Raw genomic sequence first — 12,902 nt, forward strand, 5'->3', positions numbered from 1 at the left:
GTCTTTTACAATATATCTACTATGTTATTGTTTTTCATTAGCCACACATGTACAACCTATACTGAACTGCTTATCTTCCCAGTAAGAGCGGGTGAAAAGGGAGGAAGGGAATGAATCTGGAATTCAAAGTTGTAAAATCAAATACTCAAATATTATTAATACTATTTTACATGTAATTGGGAAATAAGATATACAGGCACTGGGGCATAGAGATCCGCTGGAAAAGTCGAAAGGGGTATGGGAGAAAATATGGGAGAGAGCAGACTGGAGGAGGGGATATCCTGTGGGGCTGCTGTTTTGAGGCAGTGGGTAGGGGGAAAAAAGGGAAGAAAATTTGCAACTCAAAATCTGGCAGAAATGAATGATGTAAATCAGAAGTTAATAAAGCATTTGAAAATAAAAATAAAAAAATAAATAAAAAGAAAGGTCCTACTAGACCTAGATCTGTGATCCTTTGACCTAATTTTGTGAAAAGAAGAAAGTCTTGAATACTGTTATAAAGCCAAATAACTACAGCATAAGGTTATACATCCTGAGCAGTAGACCCTACCTATCTACCTATCTATGCCTCCTATGTGCTATTCATGTAATCTAGAGGGTCTTAGAGACCACCTAGTTCAACCACCTAAGTTTTTAGAGGATAAAACTAAGTCCTAGAGGGGGAAGTTGATTTGCCAGAGGTCATAGTGATTCTAGAGAGTAGGAGATCCAGGATTTGAACCAAGGTCCTCATGAATCTAAATAGACTCCTCTTTTTACCATAACAAAGGTGAAAGGACACTTGCATAAAAGTATAAGGTACCACAAAAAGATGCTATGATTCCTTTATAACTGGAGGAAATCTCCATTCCTTAGAGGGAATTCCAGAGGATACCTGAGGTATTCCCACTTCTACAGCGAAATATAGTTGAGCATTTTTTCCAAGAAGCCCAGATAGAAAAAAGAAAGGGAGGAATCTTCTTCACCCTGTGTGGAGAGGATCTGAGCTTGAAGATATCTCTGTGGGTAACCAGTCAATATTCAATGCTGCTGATGTAAATGATGATGAAATCATCTTGGAAGAAACACAGATAGTTATTGCTTGCCATTTGAAATGGCTTAGAAGCTGTCCTTTGGGGTGTGGGAGTACTGCACATTAAATAGATATAAATTCCCACCTAGGAGACCTCTAAGCCATAAAACTAGACAGTGTCAAAGCTGGAAGGCTCCTTAAAATTCAGTCCATCCTCCTCATTTTACCAAGAGGAAACAAGACCCAGTGAAGGTAAGTGATTATCCTAAAATCAAGGCAGCTAGTTGGCACCATAGTGCATAGAGTGCTGAGCCTAAAGTCAGAATGACTCATCTTCCTAAGTTTAAATCTGGCCTCAAACACTTAGTAGCTGTGTGACCCTGGGCAAATCATTTTACCCTGTTTGCCTCAGTTTCCTAATTTGTAAAATAAGCTGGAGAAGGAAATGGCAAACCACTCTGGTATCTTTTCCAAGAAAACCCCAAATGGGGTCATGAAGAGTTGGACAGGACTGAAAGGACTGAACAGTAACAACAACAAGTCTCTATAGAGTAAGTGGCAGTCAGATTTTGAAAGAAGGCTTTCTAACTTAAAGTTCGGTGCTCTTTATACTATGTCATATTGTCTCCTAAGCAAAAAGGCACAAAGATGCAAGAGGATAAGACTGGGGTTGGAAAATCAGCAATGTAATGTAACAAAAGATGAAGCTCTCAAGGGGAAGAGTACGAGACCAGGCTGGAAAAGTAGGCCATCATAGAGACAGATTCAATTGCGCGAACTTTGCTATTTGGAACACGCCACTCCTGCTGAAAAAAACCTTCAGCTGCTCTCTAGTACCCATAGAATAAAGTCTAAACTCCTGATGCTGCCATTCTATAATGTGACTTCAAGCCACATTTCCCTATTGCGCATCCTTCCAACTCTCCCCTAGAGAGGGCCAGTCTAAGGAAGAAAGAACATTCTCTTTCCATTGACTCACTCCCCTTCATTAACCTGGAGATCCAGCAAAACTATGTACCAGGGTCCAGAGCCTGGCTGGGAGAAAGCCTGATTCCTTCATCTCTGCCCTTAAGATCAGATTACTCCTCCAAACCTAGAAAAAGGGGAAAGATTTTTGAATAGAATTATTCACCTCTTTCTCAACTCAGTTTCCCTGCTTCTTTCCTTTCCTGGGAAAGGTCTCTAACTTCAGATGAAGCTGGGCCTTTCAGAATAGCTGGTACATACACAGCTCAGTTCCTGGGGTCACCTTTGACATGGCACCACCTTTTCTCCCATGTTTTTATTATCCAACAGTAATATAGGAGTTCTGCAGAACCATAGGCCACTGCTTCCCTCTCCTAGTCCCTGGAAAACTCCTCAGAGCCCAGCTATGTGCCCAGAAAATTTATGAGTCTCCTTGTCATTCCTTTCTCCATGTCGTTTCCAACTGATATGTATCCTCTTCTCCCCTCAGCACTCTCCTGATAAAAAGGAGAAGAGAGCCACACATTCAGCAGAAAGAAACTTGGAAGTTACTGAATCCAGTCCTCAAGGCTGCCTTCTCTCTCCTAGCACCATGAAAATCTCCGGAGCGGTTCTGTCCTTGGTTGTCCTTGCTGCTGCTCTCTGCTGTCAAGTTTGTGCCTCACCCGGTAAGTCTTACTTTTTTCCCTCCCACCCAGGGATGCATGGGGAACATTCTTTCATTTCTGTGTTGCCTTTAAACATCAGAGATAGAAGACACCTCTTATTTTAAAGAAAGGGAAATTGAGATCCAGAGAGAAGTAGTAGCATGTTTGTATTTACATACAGTTAGTTAGTGATAGACCTGGGTCTCCTTATATCCAATCCAGTGACCTTTCTGTTTCCCGGTGTTGTTGATCTCTCAATTAAAGCTCCTCAATTTAGCTGCTCCCTCAGCAGCCCCTACAATGATCAGTGACACACTTGAGAAGAATTCTCTTGATGTATGGTAAAGACGTTTCTAAAGCTGGGTCGGAACCCAAACCCTTCTCCATACTTTGTTTAGGGGTCTAGAAATTTACCTTGTCAATGAATTTGACATTGTATTAGTTAAAGTTCTGTCTTTATGCATCAATGCAACAGATCCCATGGATAGTGACTTGGGGAGGAGTAAGAAGGTCATAGTGACATTTCCAAATCTGGCACCTCTTTCTACTAAAGCTAGGGTGAGAAGTCCCAAAGGCGAACTCACCTTGGGTCCTTTTAATGATTAATACTTCTTAATTACGTCTTAGGAACATAGCAGGTTGGCATTGGAAAGCATTGTTACAAGGTTTCCCAATTTTATTCATGAGATAATTAAGGAAAGGAACTTGAGCAATTTATGGTGGATCCAAGATCATGCACATGTGGGTCCACCTAGTATGTCCTCTATCTTGTCCTGGGAATGCACTATAGTTTGGGGACCAGGCAACACTACTTGGAATGGAGACTGAAGAGGTTTTGTCTTTATGTCTTCTCTTTTTCCCCCCTTTCCTTTCTCGAAATACTCATGCTTGGGAGACAAAATGAAGAACCCTCCTAACCCATTCTTCTTGCTTGTTTTTTTTAAGTTGGTCCTGGCATCCCAACCATTTGCTGCTTCCACTTCACCAGCAGAATTATCCCTTCCAAATTTGTGGAAATACATAAGACCACCGGTAGCCAGTGTGGCAAGAAAGAAGTTGTGGAAGTTAATTAGATTCCCATCCCCATCTACTGTTCTACAACAGTCATTCACTAGGGACCAGGGAAGACAGAAATCAGATTTGAAAGGTGAAAGGCAGAATATGACAAGTTCAGACCTTCAGATCTTTTTTGTGGTCAAACGTGAAAAGCAGTTCCCATATTGGGGCAAGTGCTACTACTGATGAAAAGAATAAGCACTATGAACAATTTGTGTATCAATTCCACTTGTATTAATTAATTCACACATAGGATACTATTCTAGAACCACAAAATGCTAGAACAGGAAGGACCATCACAGTGACTGAACAGAATGTAGCCAAGCCAGCTTATTCATTAAAGGAGGAAATGAAAGCCCAGACAATTGAAGTGGTTTCCATCCCAAGGATACATAGAAAATTAGCAAGAGAGCTGGTTTTAGAACCCAGGTCTCCTGACTCCCCTCTAGTGCTTTTTCAGAAATGTCAACCACATTTGTTCTGATCTGACAGTGTGAGTATCTATATCTGACTTTGTCCTTGAGTGGCACTGGACAAGCCGTTTCCAATCTCTGGATCTCAATGCCTTTTTCTGTAGAATGGCGGTGGGAAGAGAGGAAGAGAGATATGTCAAATGTCCCTCCCTCTTCTTGCATTCTTATATAAGGAGCCCAAGAAGGGATGCAATTAACTTTAAATCCAGGAAAGGGAAAAAGTGTAAAATGGTCTTTGTCCCTGACTTGGGATGGGATATGTCACCCACAACCTGTAACCCAACCCACAATTAATTCAGAATTGAATCCCAGTGAATGGGAAGGGGGACACAAGTACCTGTGGGAGGAAGGAAGGTGTAAAGTGAAGAAAATTATGGACCCCCTCTACTTGAATCTTCAGTTACCACCATTCTTTCTTAGTCTGCTCCTGCTCATATCTGAGTAGGACATCCCAGGATACAGGAAAGTTCCACTTGGATTTGGGGATGTTCTTGAGAGCAGTTCCCATTGGGTTTCTTTTTCCAATCACAGTTCTAGGAGGCCAAGGGAAGAAGGGAGAACAGGATTGGGGTAGGATGCTTCATCCTCCTGGGCTGAATCCACAAAACTACTCACCAAGGGTTCTTTCCTCTACAGCTTTTTCACAAAACAAGGTCTCAACATCTGTGCTAACCCCCAGGAGGGGTGGGTTCAACATATTATGAAGCAACTAGACAACCAGAAAACCAAGACAGAGTCCAGGGAGGCTCCTGACCTTTCCTCCTAACTCTCCTTGACCTGATGCCAAGGCAGGGTTGAAGAAAATTTATTTCCTGCCCACCTCCCACAGCTTCTCTTTGAGATGTTTTATTATAATTTAAATATATTTTGTCCTATTTAAATTGTTAGTGTTTAGCTTTGTGTGCCTCAAGACTTTGTGTCTTTGTTAGAGTTGTTTGGTAAGTTACCTCTGGGTCCATCACTTCACCACCTTACCTTAGCCTTTGTGTGTGTAAAATAGGCAATGTTCCCTTCCCCTCCTCCCTACCTCAAAGAGATTCTGTGAAAATTGCTATGAAAATCCATGTGAAAGGTGTTTGAACCTTCAGAAGAGAAGTTATTGAAGGTATTGATAATGAATGTCCTTGTGGGAAACAATGCTACAGTATGACTACTGAATTGCTATAGAAAATATATTTTTGTTTATAAAACCTGTCAACTGTGCTTTCTTGCATATATATGGGAAGGCTAGCGTTCCCAGAGCAGGAGGGAGGTAAGGTGAAGGTTGGAGGGGACGGTGGGCCCCAGAGGTGCAAGAATCTCATGTTTGTTATCCTTCCTGGCTTAGCTGGAAAAAAGCCCTTGATTTCAGGACACACCGACTAGGAACAGAGTGAGAAAGTTCCAATATCCCACTCCTAATGCTCAGCTCTGCCTCCCTCAATCTTCATTATCTTGACTCCTACCCTATCTACTTCAAAATGACCTGGTTGGCTACATGGCTTTCTCCATTGTCAGCCCTGCTTGAGAATCCTAAAGTTACAGAATCTCAGTCTGAGGGGTCTCAGAGAAAATTTAGGGAAAATCGTACTAGAAGCCAGAATTCCCTCTACAATCAAAATCCCACTTAAATTGCCCCACTAAGGGACACTTGTTACCTCCTGCCTGAGGTGAGGCTCCTTCCCAAGAAGTCATTCCATATATTAAGCTTACAAACTGTTTCCTCATACCTGCCATTCATATGGACTTGTTCTGTCTCCCCACACCCACATAATCACAGCCTTTCATATATCAGAAGACATCTCTCCTGCCCCTAGAGTCCCCATATGTCATCCCTTTCTCTGGATGTGCATCCGGATTTCCTACAAATGCTTGCAGAAGGAGGGTCTCCCATCATCCCATATGCTCACTGGGCCTTGAGCTCTTACTCCAACTTATGAGTATCCTTTCATTAATGTGGAAATTCCTTGTGACCCCCTCCCCCACATGCTCCCCATTGGATAGAGATGTTCCAAAGACTTACCAGAACTGTAACTGGGAATGTGGATAAAGTTGGGGAGAAGGAGAATTAGTAAAGAAGGAAGAAACACTTGGGAAGAGGTGAGGAAAAAGTTAGAAGGCCAGGAACAAAGTTCCTTTCAGGAGCTGCACTCACACATTGTCTTGCCGTTTACCCAGAAGATGCACTTTCAGACCAGATTCTCTCCAAAGCCCATGCCTTGGAGGAGTTAACCCACTCAGCACTGAAACCTCCTCCTTCCAGCTAAACTGTCCTCATTGCTAAAATATTGATTCACCCTCAGAAAGCCCCAGGAGCTAAGCAGCCCCACAGTAGACTTGTCCTGACATCCCATGCAGTCCATCCAATCTGTCTTCTTGCCATATACCCTGCAGCCACCTACCTAACACACCTTTCATCCCCTTTCCCTTCTTCACTTAGGAGCCTCAATCAAATCAATATTACCATGGCTTCTGGAGAAGGTATAAGAATCCACATCCCCATGCCCCCACTCACTATCCCTGTGATTTCCAGTAAGATGTCTTCTTCCCTGGCCCACAAATCCCTTGATATGCTGTTTCCTCCATGTAAGCTTCTGGAAGGCAAGGACTATTTCAAATTTTGATTTTTTGTTGCCAGTGCCTAGCATGATACTTTCCATAGAGTAAACCTTCCCCCCCCCAATTCACTCATTTATTCATTAAGGAAAAGAGGTGGTAGCAGTATGGTTAGAGAAATTCAGAAGATCGTATGGTCTAGTCTGGTATTGTCCCAAAGGCTAGATAGTCCCCTGTAGAAGAGGTAAGGGAGTCAGCAGGCCTCACCTTGAACATCCAACACCAAGACTGTGTTTTGCTCTTTGCAAAGGCATGAACCAATTTTAAGTTTAATCTACATTGCTAATGATTGATCCATTGTTTTAAGTCTAGACAACCAACAAAACAATAAATCAAATCTTTATTTGTAGCATTTGCTAAAGTGTAAATGTTCACTGAAAATTTGACCATCAGCTCTCTTGGGAGCTTGTGTGAGCTAATTCATGCATATCTCTGTGTGGAACCCTCATTTCCCAATGGCACTAGGTCACACCTGGAGGGTGGAGAAAAAGTGGGTAGGGAGAAATGTATGATAGGGTGGGATGTGGATGCCAACCATGAGATGAGAAAGGAGGAAACCCTGTTGGCAGAAGGTGGGGGACCCAGAGGAGGATCCTTGTGATACAAGAGGTGGGCTAGAGGTGATTATGAACCAGGCACCAAACTCTTGGAGGAAGGAAGGAAAATGCCTGGGACAGGAGGAGGGGTTATTTGATCATAACTACCTTGGTCTAAATTAGGTGAGAAATTGAGATGGAGTGAAGGAGAGACTGGTAAGTGTTAGTGGTTAGAGGAAGTTAGGTGATGCAGTGGATAGAATCCTGGGCCTGGGGTCAGGAAGACTCATCTTCCTGAATTGAAATCTGGCCTCAGACACTTACTAGTGTGTGACCCTGGACAAGTCACTTAACCTTGTTTTCCTCAGTTTCCTCATCTGAGCTGGAGAAGGAAACAGCAAGCCCACTCCAGCATCTTTGCCAAGAAAACCCCAAATGGGGTCACAGAGAGTCAGATGTGACTGAAACTACTCAACAACTACAGCGACAGGTGGTTAGGGGACAGTCTGGAACAGTTAATGGCCAAGTAAAGGATATACTTATTCTCACCAGGACCCACAGTGAGTGAAGGTGGTCTGAGCAAAGGCATAAACAGCAATGCAAAGTTTGAGATTCTGTCATTCAGGGGAGAATCAAGTCTAAGTGAGTGCCAGAAAGTGAAAGGAACATGAGAGAAAAATACTTACATTGCAAAGAAGTGTGTTCATTACAGAGTGGGAGTTCCACAGGCCACAGTGGAAGGGACAGGGAGGCCTGGAGTGGGGCACTGGGGATAGGCTTGAAGTGGATGAGTATGAGGGAATAGACAAGAAGGGCTGAGGAATGAGGTTTGTGCTTTGGTCTTTGGAGGCTCAGAATTGCTGTGTGTGGCATTTAAGAGCAGGTGGAGATACAATTACAATGGGGGAGTGAGTCTGTGGCCCTCCAGATCTCATCAGGGACGTCAAGTGTCCAGGACATCTATCTAACAGTGCTGCTTCTGGGGATGTTGGAATGCAAGTCTGCTGGCAAGAGAAATCATGGTCTCATGGCACCGTGACTCAGAGATATTGGGAATCTCAGCCTTGATTTAGATTGGAACAAAAGCTGGTGATGTTGCAATGATTAAGTGAAGACAGTGAATTAGAAATCCCAATATAATACGGTAAATATGACTCCATAGGTATCACTGAGAAAGAGGAATGAGTCATTCAATTGGAATATGACTGTTCTTTTAAAAAAAAGTAATCTTGTCAAATATATCTTGTATGCTAACTCCTTGGGGGGCCCATCTTATCCCAAGAGAATTTGCTTCTTTCTTGTCTCACTGTTGACAGTATCACACACACACACACACACACACAATCAATTCCCAAATCTTCCAGCCCCCAACCACTCTGCTTCCTCCCCCCCCCGCCCTGATATTTTTCTGATGATAAATTAGATTTTAGGTACATGACTACAGGGCATATGTTAAGAAAAAATGGCCTGGGCTTCTCCTGAGGTAGGCAAAGAAGGAGGGAACTTAATTTGGAACTTAAAATTTTTTAAATGAGTGTAAAAAAGTGTTCTTACATGTAATTGGAGAAAAACAAAATAGGAAATAAGTCATTTTGAAAAATGAAAGAAAATGTCCTGGGTGGATGGTTAGATGGGGATGAGTCTAGTTTGTGACTGCATAGATATAGGGGGCTTTTTGAGTGTGCAATTATTCCCTTACCAATCAAGTCAGCCTAACCTTAGGGTGGCAGTTTCAAATATAAGTGAATTAACATATCCCAGGGCAGGGGCTCTGAAGGTCCATAGGTCTGGAGGGGACAGCGGCTGAACAGGTAACTAAAGGATGTCTTTGTGTGTCTATAGGAGTAGGAGGAGACTTTCCTCTTGTCCCTCTCTCACCATTGCTCCTCACCTTTTTCCTGGGGTTGCCCAGAAAAATCAGACTTCTTTACTTCTTCACTTTCCCTTTGGTTTTATGTGAGGTGCTAAAATTCCCCAGTACCATTCTGGTAAGCCTTCAGAAACACCCCTATCCACTGGGGAGCAGGTTGGGAAATGTTAGCAAATTTCCACACTAAAGAAAGGTTGTTTACTAGCTGGAACTAGCCTAGGGAACAGTGAGAACAGGAGAGGATGGGAGATGCTCCTTGTGAAACCAGTTGGAGAAAGTGGAGATATTAATCCAGGATAAGGAATGACTTGGGCAGAGGGCAAAGGGTCATAAGAATTGTCGTCTTAAACGTGAAGAGTTGAGATTTGAAAGTAGTTAGGTTTTGGCTGTTAGACCTGACAGTAGGGGAGTTGAGAACATAAATGCATGGAAGGTATAGCAAAGCAGCTTTGTATTTGATATAGGGAAGGGTTTCTTAAAAAGGAGAACTTGGTTGGTTTGCACAAAAATGAAGGTTTTTCCAGGTTAAGTCAGGAAGGATAACAATCATGAGCTGCTTCCTCCTCTAGAATCTGCCATCCCCTCCAACCCTCACCTTAGTGCCCTCTCACCCTGGGAGCTGTAACCTTCCCACATACGCACAAGAAAACACATCTCAAAGGTTTTATAAACAAAAATATATTTGTCTATGGAAATTCAATAGTCGTAGTGTAGTATTGTTTTCCAGAACATTCATTATCAATACCTTGGGTTGAGGGTATAACTTCCCTGCCAAAGGCTCAAACACCTTTCACATGGATTTTTAATACAATTCTTTATGAAGAGGGAGGAGAGGAGTGGAGCTTCATCCATTTTACAGATGAGAAAGTTAAGGCACAGAGGTGAAATGCTGGCCTCAGGGTAGGTTACAAAAAACAATAATGACAATGACAAGGCACAAATTCTCGTGACACATAAAGTTACACAACAATTATTTAAATAAGACAAAACATATTTAAATTATAATAAAATGTTACACAGAGCAGCTGTGGGGGGGGGGGGGAGAGAAATAAGTTATCCTTCTGTCCTGCTTGGGTCTCTAAGCAGGCAGCGGCAAGAGGAAGCAGCAGGAGCCTTCAGGGACTCTGGGTCTTGGCTTTCTTACTCTTCAGTTGCTTCATGACATGTTGAACCCACTGCTCCTTTGGGTTAGCACAGATGTTGTAGCCTTGTCTGGTGATAAAGCTGTGGAAGAAAGCCTTTGGTGAGTGGCTTTATGCATTCATGCCAGAAGGGTGACTTAGCCTACCCTCATTTTGCTCTCCCTCCCTACTCTGATCCCAGAATTCTAGAAACTAGGAGTCTAGAAAGTGGGGATTAGAAAAGGGAACCCAAAGGGAGCTACTCATCAGAGCCATCTGCTACTCCCACCTGCCTAGGAGGAGCTGTTCTGATCCTTGGCATGCCCTGCTCCAATACCAGGTAGAATAACCAGTAAATTAAGAAGGACTTATAGGTGTTGACTAAAAATCCAAGTAGAGAGGACTGATCCTCCATTGGACTTTATGGAAAGGTCCCTCTCTCCACCAGCTACCTCTGCATGCTTCCCCATCATCAGTTCTAGGTTGACTGTGGGTTGGGATATGAGTGGTGTACCCTAACTCTACTCTGACTACAAAAACGGTCTGAACTTGCCATATTACTACTCCTCTAAGTTTACCTGTGAAATCTGACTTCTATTTCCTCAGTACCCTATGCCCACAGTGAATGGCCAGTCTAATACAGGGGACAATTGGGCAACATCTGGTTAACTTACATCACACCTTCCTTGGCACATCTGCTGCTGGTGGTCCCGTAGCTCACCACCAGCTTTGAAGGGATTTTCTTACTGGTGAAATCAAAGCAGCAGGTTGGAGTGCCAGGACCATCTGAAAGGAGTCCAAGAAATATAAGGTTAGGATGTTTCTATTTTTTTTAATGAGTATTTCAAGAAAGAGAAGGGAAAAGAAAGGAAGATATGGAGAATAAATGCCTTCCTCTGCAATTTCAAACACCCTTTCCTCTCCCAGAACTACTGTGTGCTCTAGGCTAAGACTGGGGACATTCTAGGGGAGCACAGTACTAAGACACTTAAACGCTTTCCCTCAGTTTGCTCACCGATGATAGAGAGAAGCATCATATGAATAGCATCCTATTCCAACCTAATAAGTCTCTAAAATGTAATTAGGAAGAATTAATCATTAAAAGCATCTAAGATGAATTAAACACTGGGGCTTAGCAAACCTGTTATTTGTCCTTTAACATCTACAAGCAAACAGGTGCCAGGTGAGGAAATGTCACTGTGACATTTCCGTATTCCATGGGCATCATCCATAGGAGGAGCAGAGAAGGCCAACACTTTCACCAATATAATTTCAAACTCATTAATAAGTTAAAGTTCTGGGCCTTCAAGCAAAATTTGGTAAAAGAATCATTCTGTTCCCTTCCAGAAATATCTTTTTTTTTAAGCAATCAGGGTTAATTAAGTAACTTGCTCAAGGTTACATGGCCAGTTATTTCTGGATGTGTTGCTAAGTATCTGAGCCCGGATTTGAACCCCAGGTCATCCCAATACTGGAGCCAGTGCTCTTACTTGCTGAGCCACCTGGCCACCCCTAAGCAATGGGGGTTAAGTAACTTGCTCAAGGTTACATGGCCAGGTGTTTCTGGGTGGGTGCTAAGTGTCTGAGCCCGGATTCGATCCACAAGTAATCCCGACAGTGGAGCCGATGCTCTTACTCACTGTACTACCTGGCCGCCCCCAGAAATATCTTTACCACATATGAGGAATTTTTCCACAAGTGGGTCACCAATTATTATAGGCATTGCTGAGATAGTAGTCATATGGAGGAATCTATTCTTGAGAAAGACATTGAAAGTATGGGGTGACAGAAAGGTCTCTAGGAACTCTGGGCTCTGTCCCCAGATCTGCCACCAACTCTCCATGTGTGACCTTTTAACCTTGGGCCTCAATTTTCCCTTCTGTAAAATGAGGACTACAAGTGTCCAAGATCCCTTTCACCTCTCATATTTGGTAGGAACACAGAAATGAGAGAGTCAATCCTATGTATCTTTGGGCAGATGGGAATGAAGGACTGAGCACACTTACCAGGTGAAGCATGGACTTGACAGCAGAGGGCTGCAGCAATAAGGACCAGGGTCAGAGCAGCTGTGGAGACCTTCATGGTGCTGGGAATGAGGAGTTGGGCTTGACAAGTAGTTTCAAGAGCTTCCAAGTGTCTCTTGGTCCCAGTGAGTATCTGGCTCCTCTCTCCTCCCTTTTTATTGGGAGAAGAAAGGAATGAGGGGGAAGGAGACTCCCCCTCCTTTGGAGACGTCATAGGGTAAGAATGATAAGGAGACTCCTAAATGTGCTGAGCGCACAGCTGGCCTCTGGAGTTTGCCAGGAAGTGAGAGAGGGAAGTTGTGGCCTGTGACTACACGATTTCCATATTGCTACTGAGGCAGAAAGGCAATTAGGGGAAAAGCTATGCCAGGGCTAACCGCAGGAAGTGAATTTCTTGGGCCTGGCTTTCTCTGAAATTTTTTAAAAAGGAAAAAAGAAATCTTGCCCAGAAAAGAAAGGAATTGTGTAAACTAAGTTGGAGAAGAAATCAATGGTAACATTCAAAAAGCTTTTTCCTCTTCTCTTTTCCCTTTTGGAGAAGGAGCAGTGAGATTTTAAGGACAGAGATGAAAGAGTCAGGCTTTTTTCCCTGCTATTCTCTG

General features: G+C 43.1%; 1 protein-coding gene across 1 annotated transcript; it reads right to left on the reverse strand.

The window, feature by feature from the left end:
- Positions 1-9,817: 9,817 nt before the first annotated feature.
- On the reverse strand, positions 9,818-12,529 carry LOC138162594 (C-C motif chemokine 3-like). Its single transcript, XM_069089924.1, has 3 exons — positions 12,283-12,529; positions 10,951-11,062; positions 9,818-10,379 (listed from the first exon to the last, which is right to left on the reverse strand). The coding sequence occupies exons 1-3, from the start codon at positions 12,512-12,514 to the stop codon at positions 10,271-10,273; spliced, it is 453 nt and encodes a 150-aa protein (XP_068946025.1). The 5' UTR covers positions 12,515-12,529; the 3' UTR covers positions 9,818-10,270.
- Between the last annotated feature and the right edge of the window lie 373 nt (positions 12,530-12,902).

The sequence above is a fragment of the Petaurus breviceps genome, unplaced genomic scaffold, assembly GCF_028583685.1.
Source record: "Petaurus breviceps papuanus isolate PSGF00001 unplaced genomic scaffold, PetGlider_PUasm1.0 186, whole genome shotgun sequence".
Classification (NCBI taxonomy): domain Eukaryota; kingdom Metazoa; phylum Chordata; class Mammalia; order Diprotodontia; family Petauridae; genus Petaurus; species Petaurus breviceps.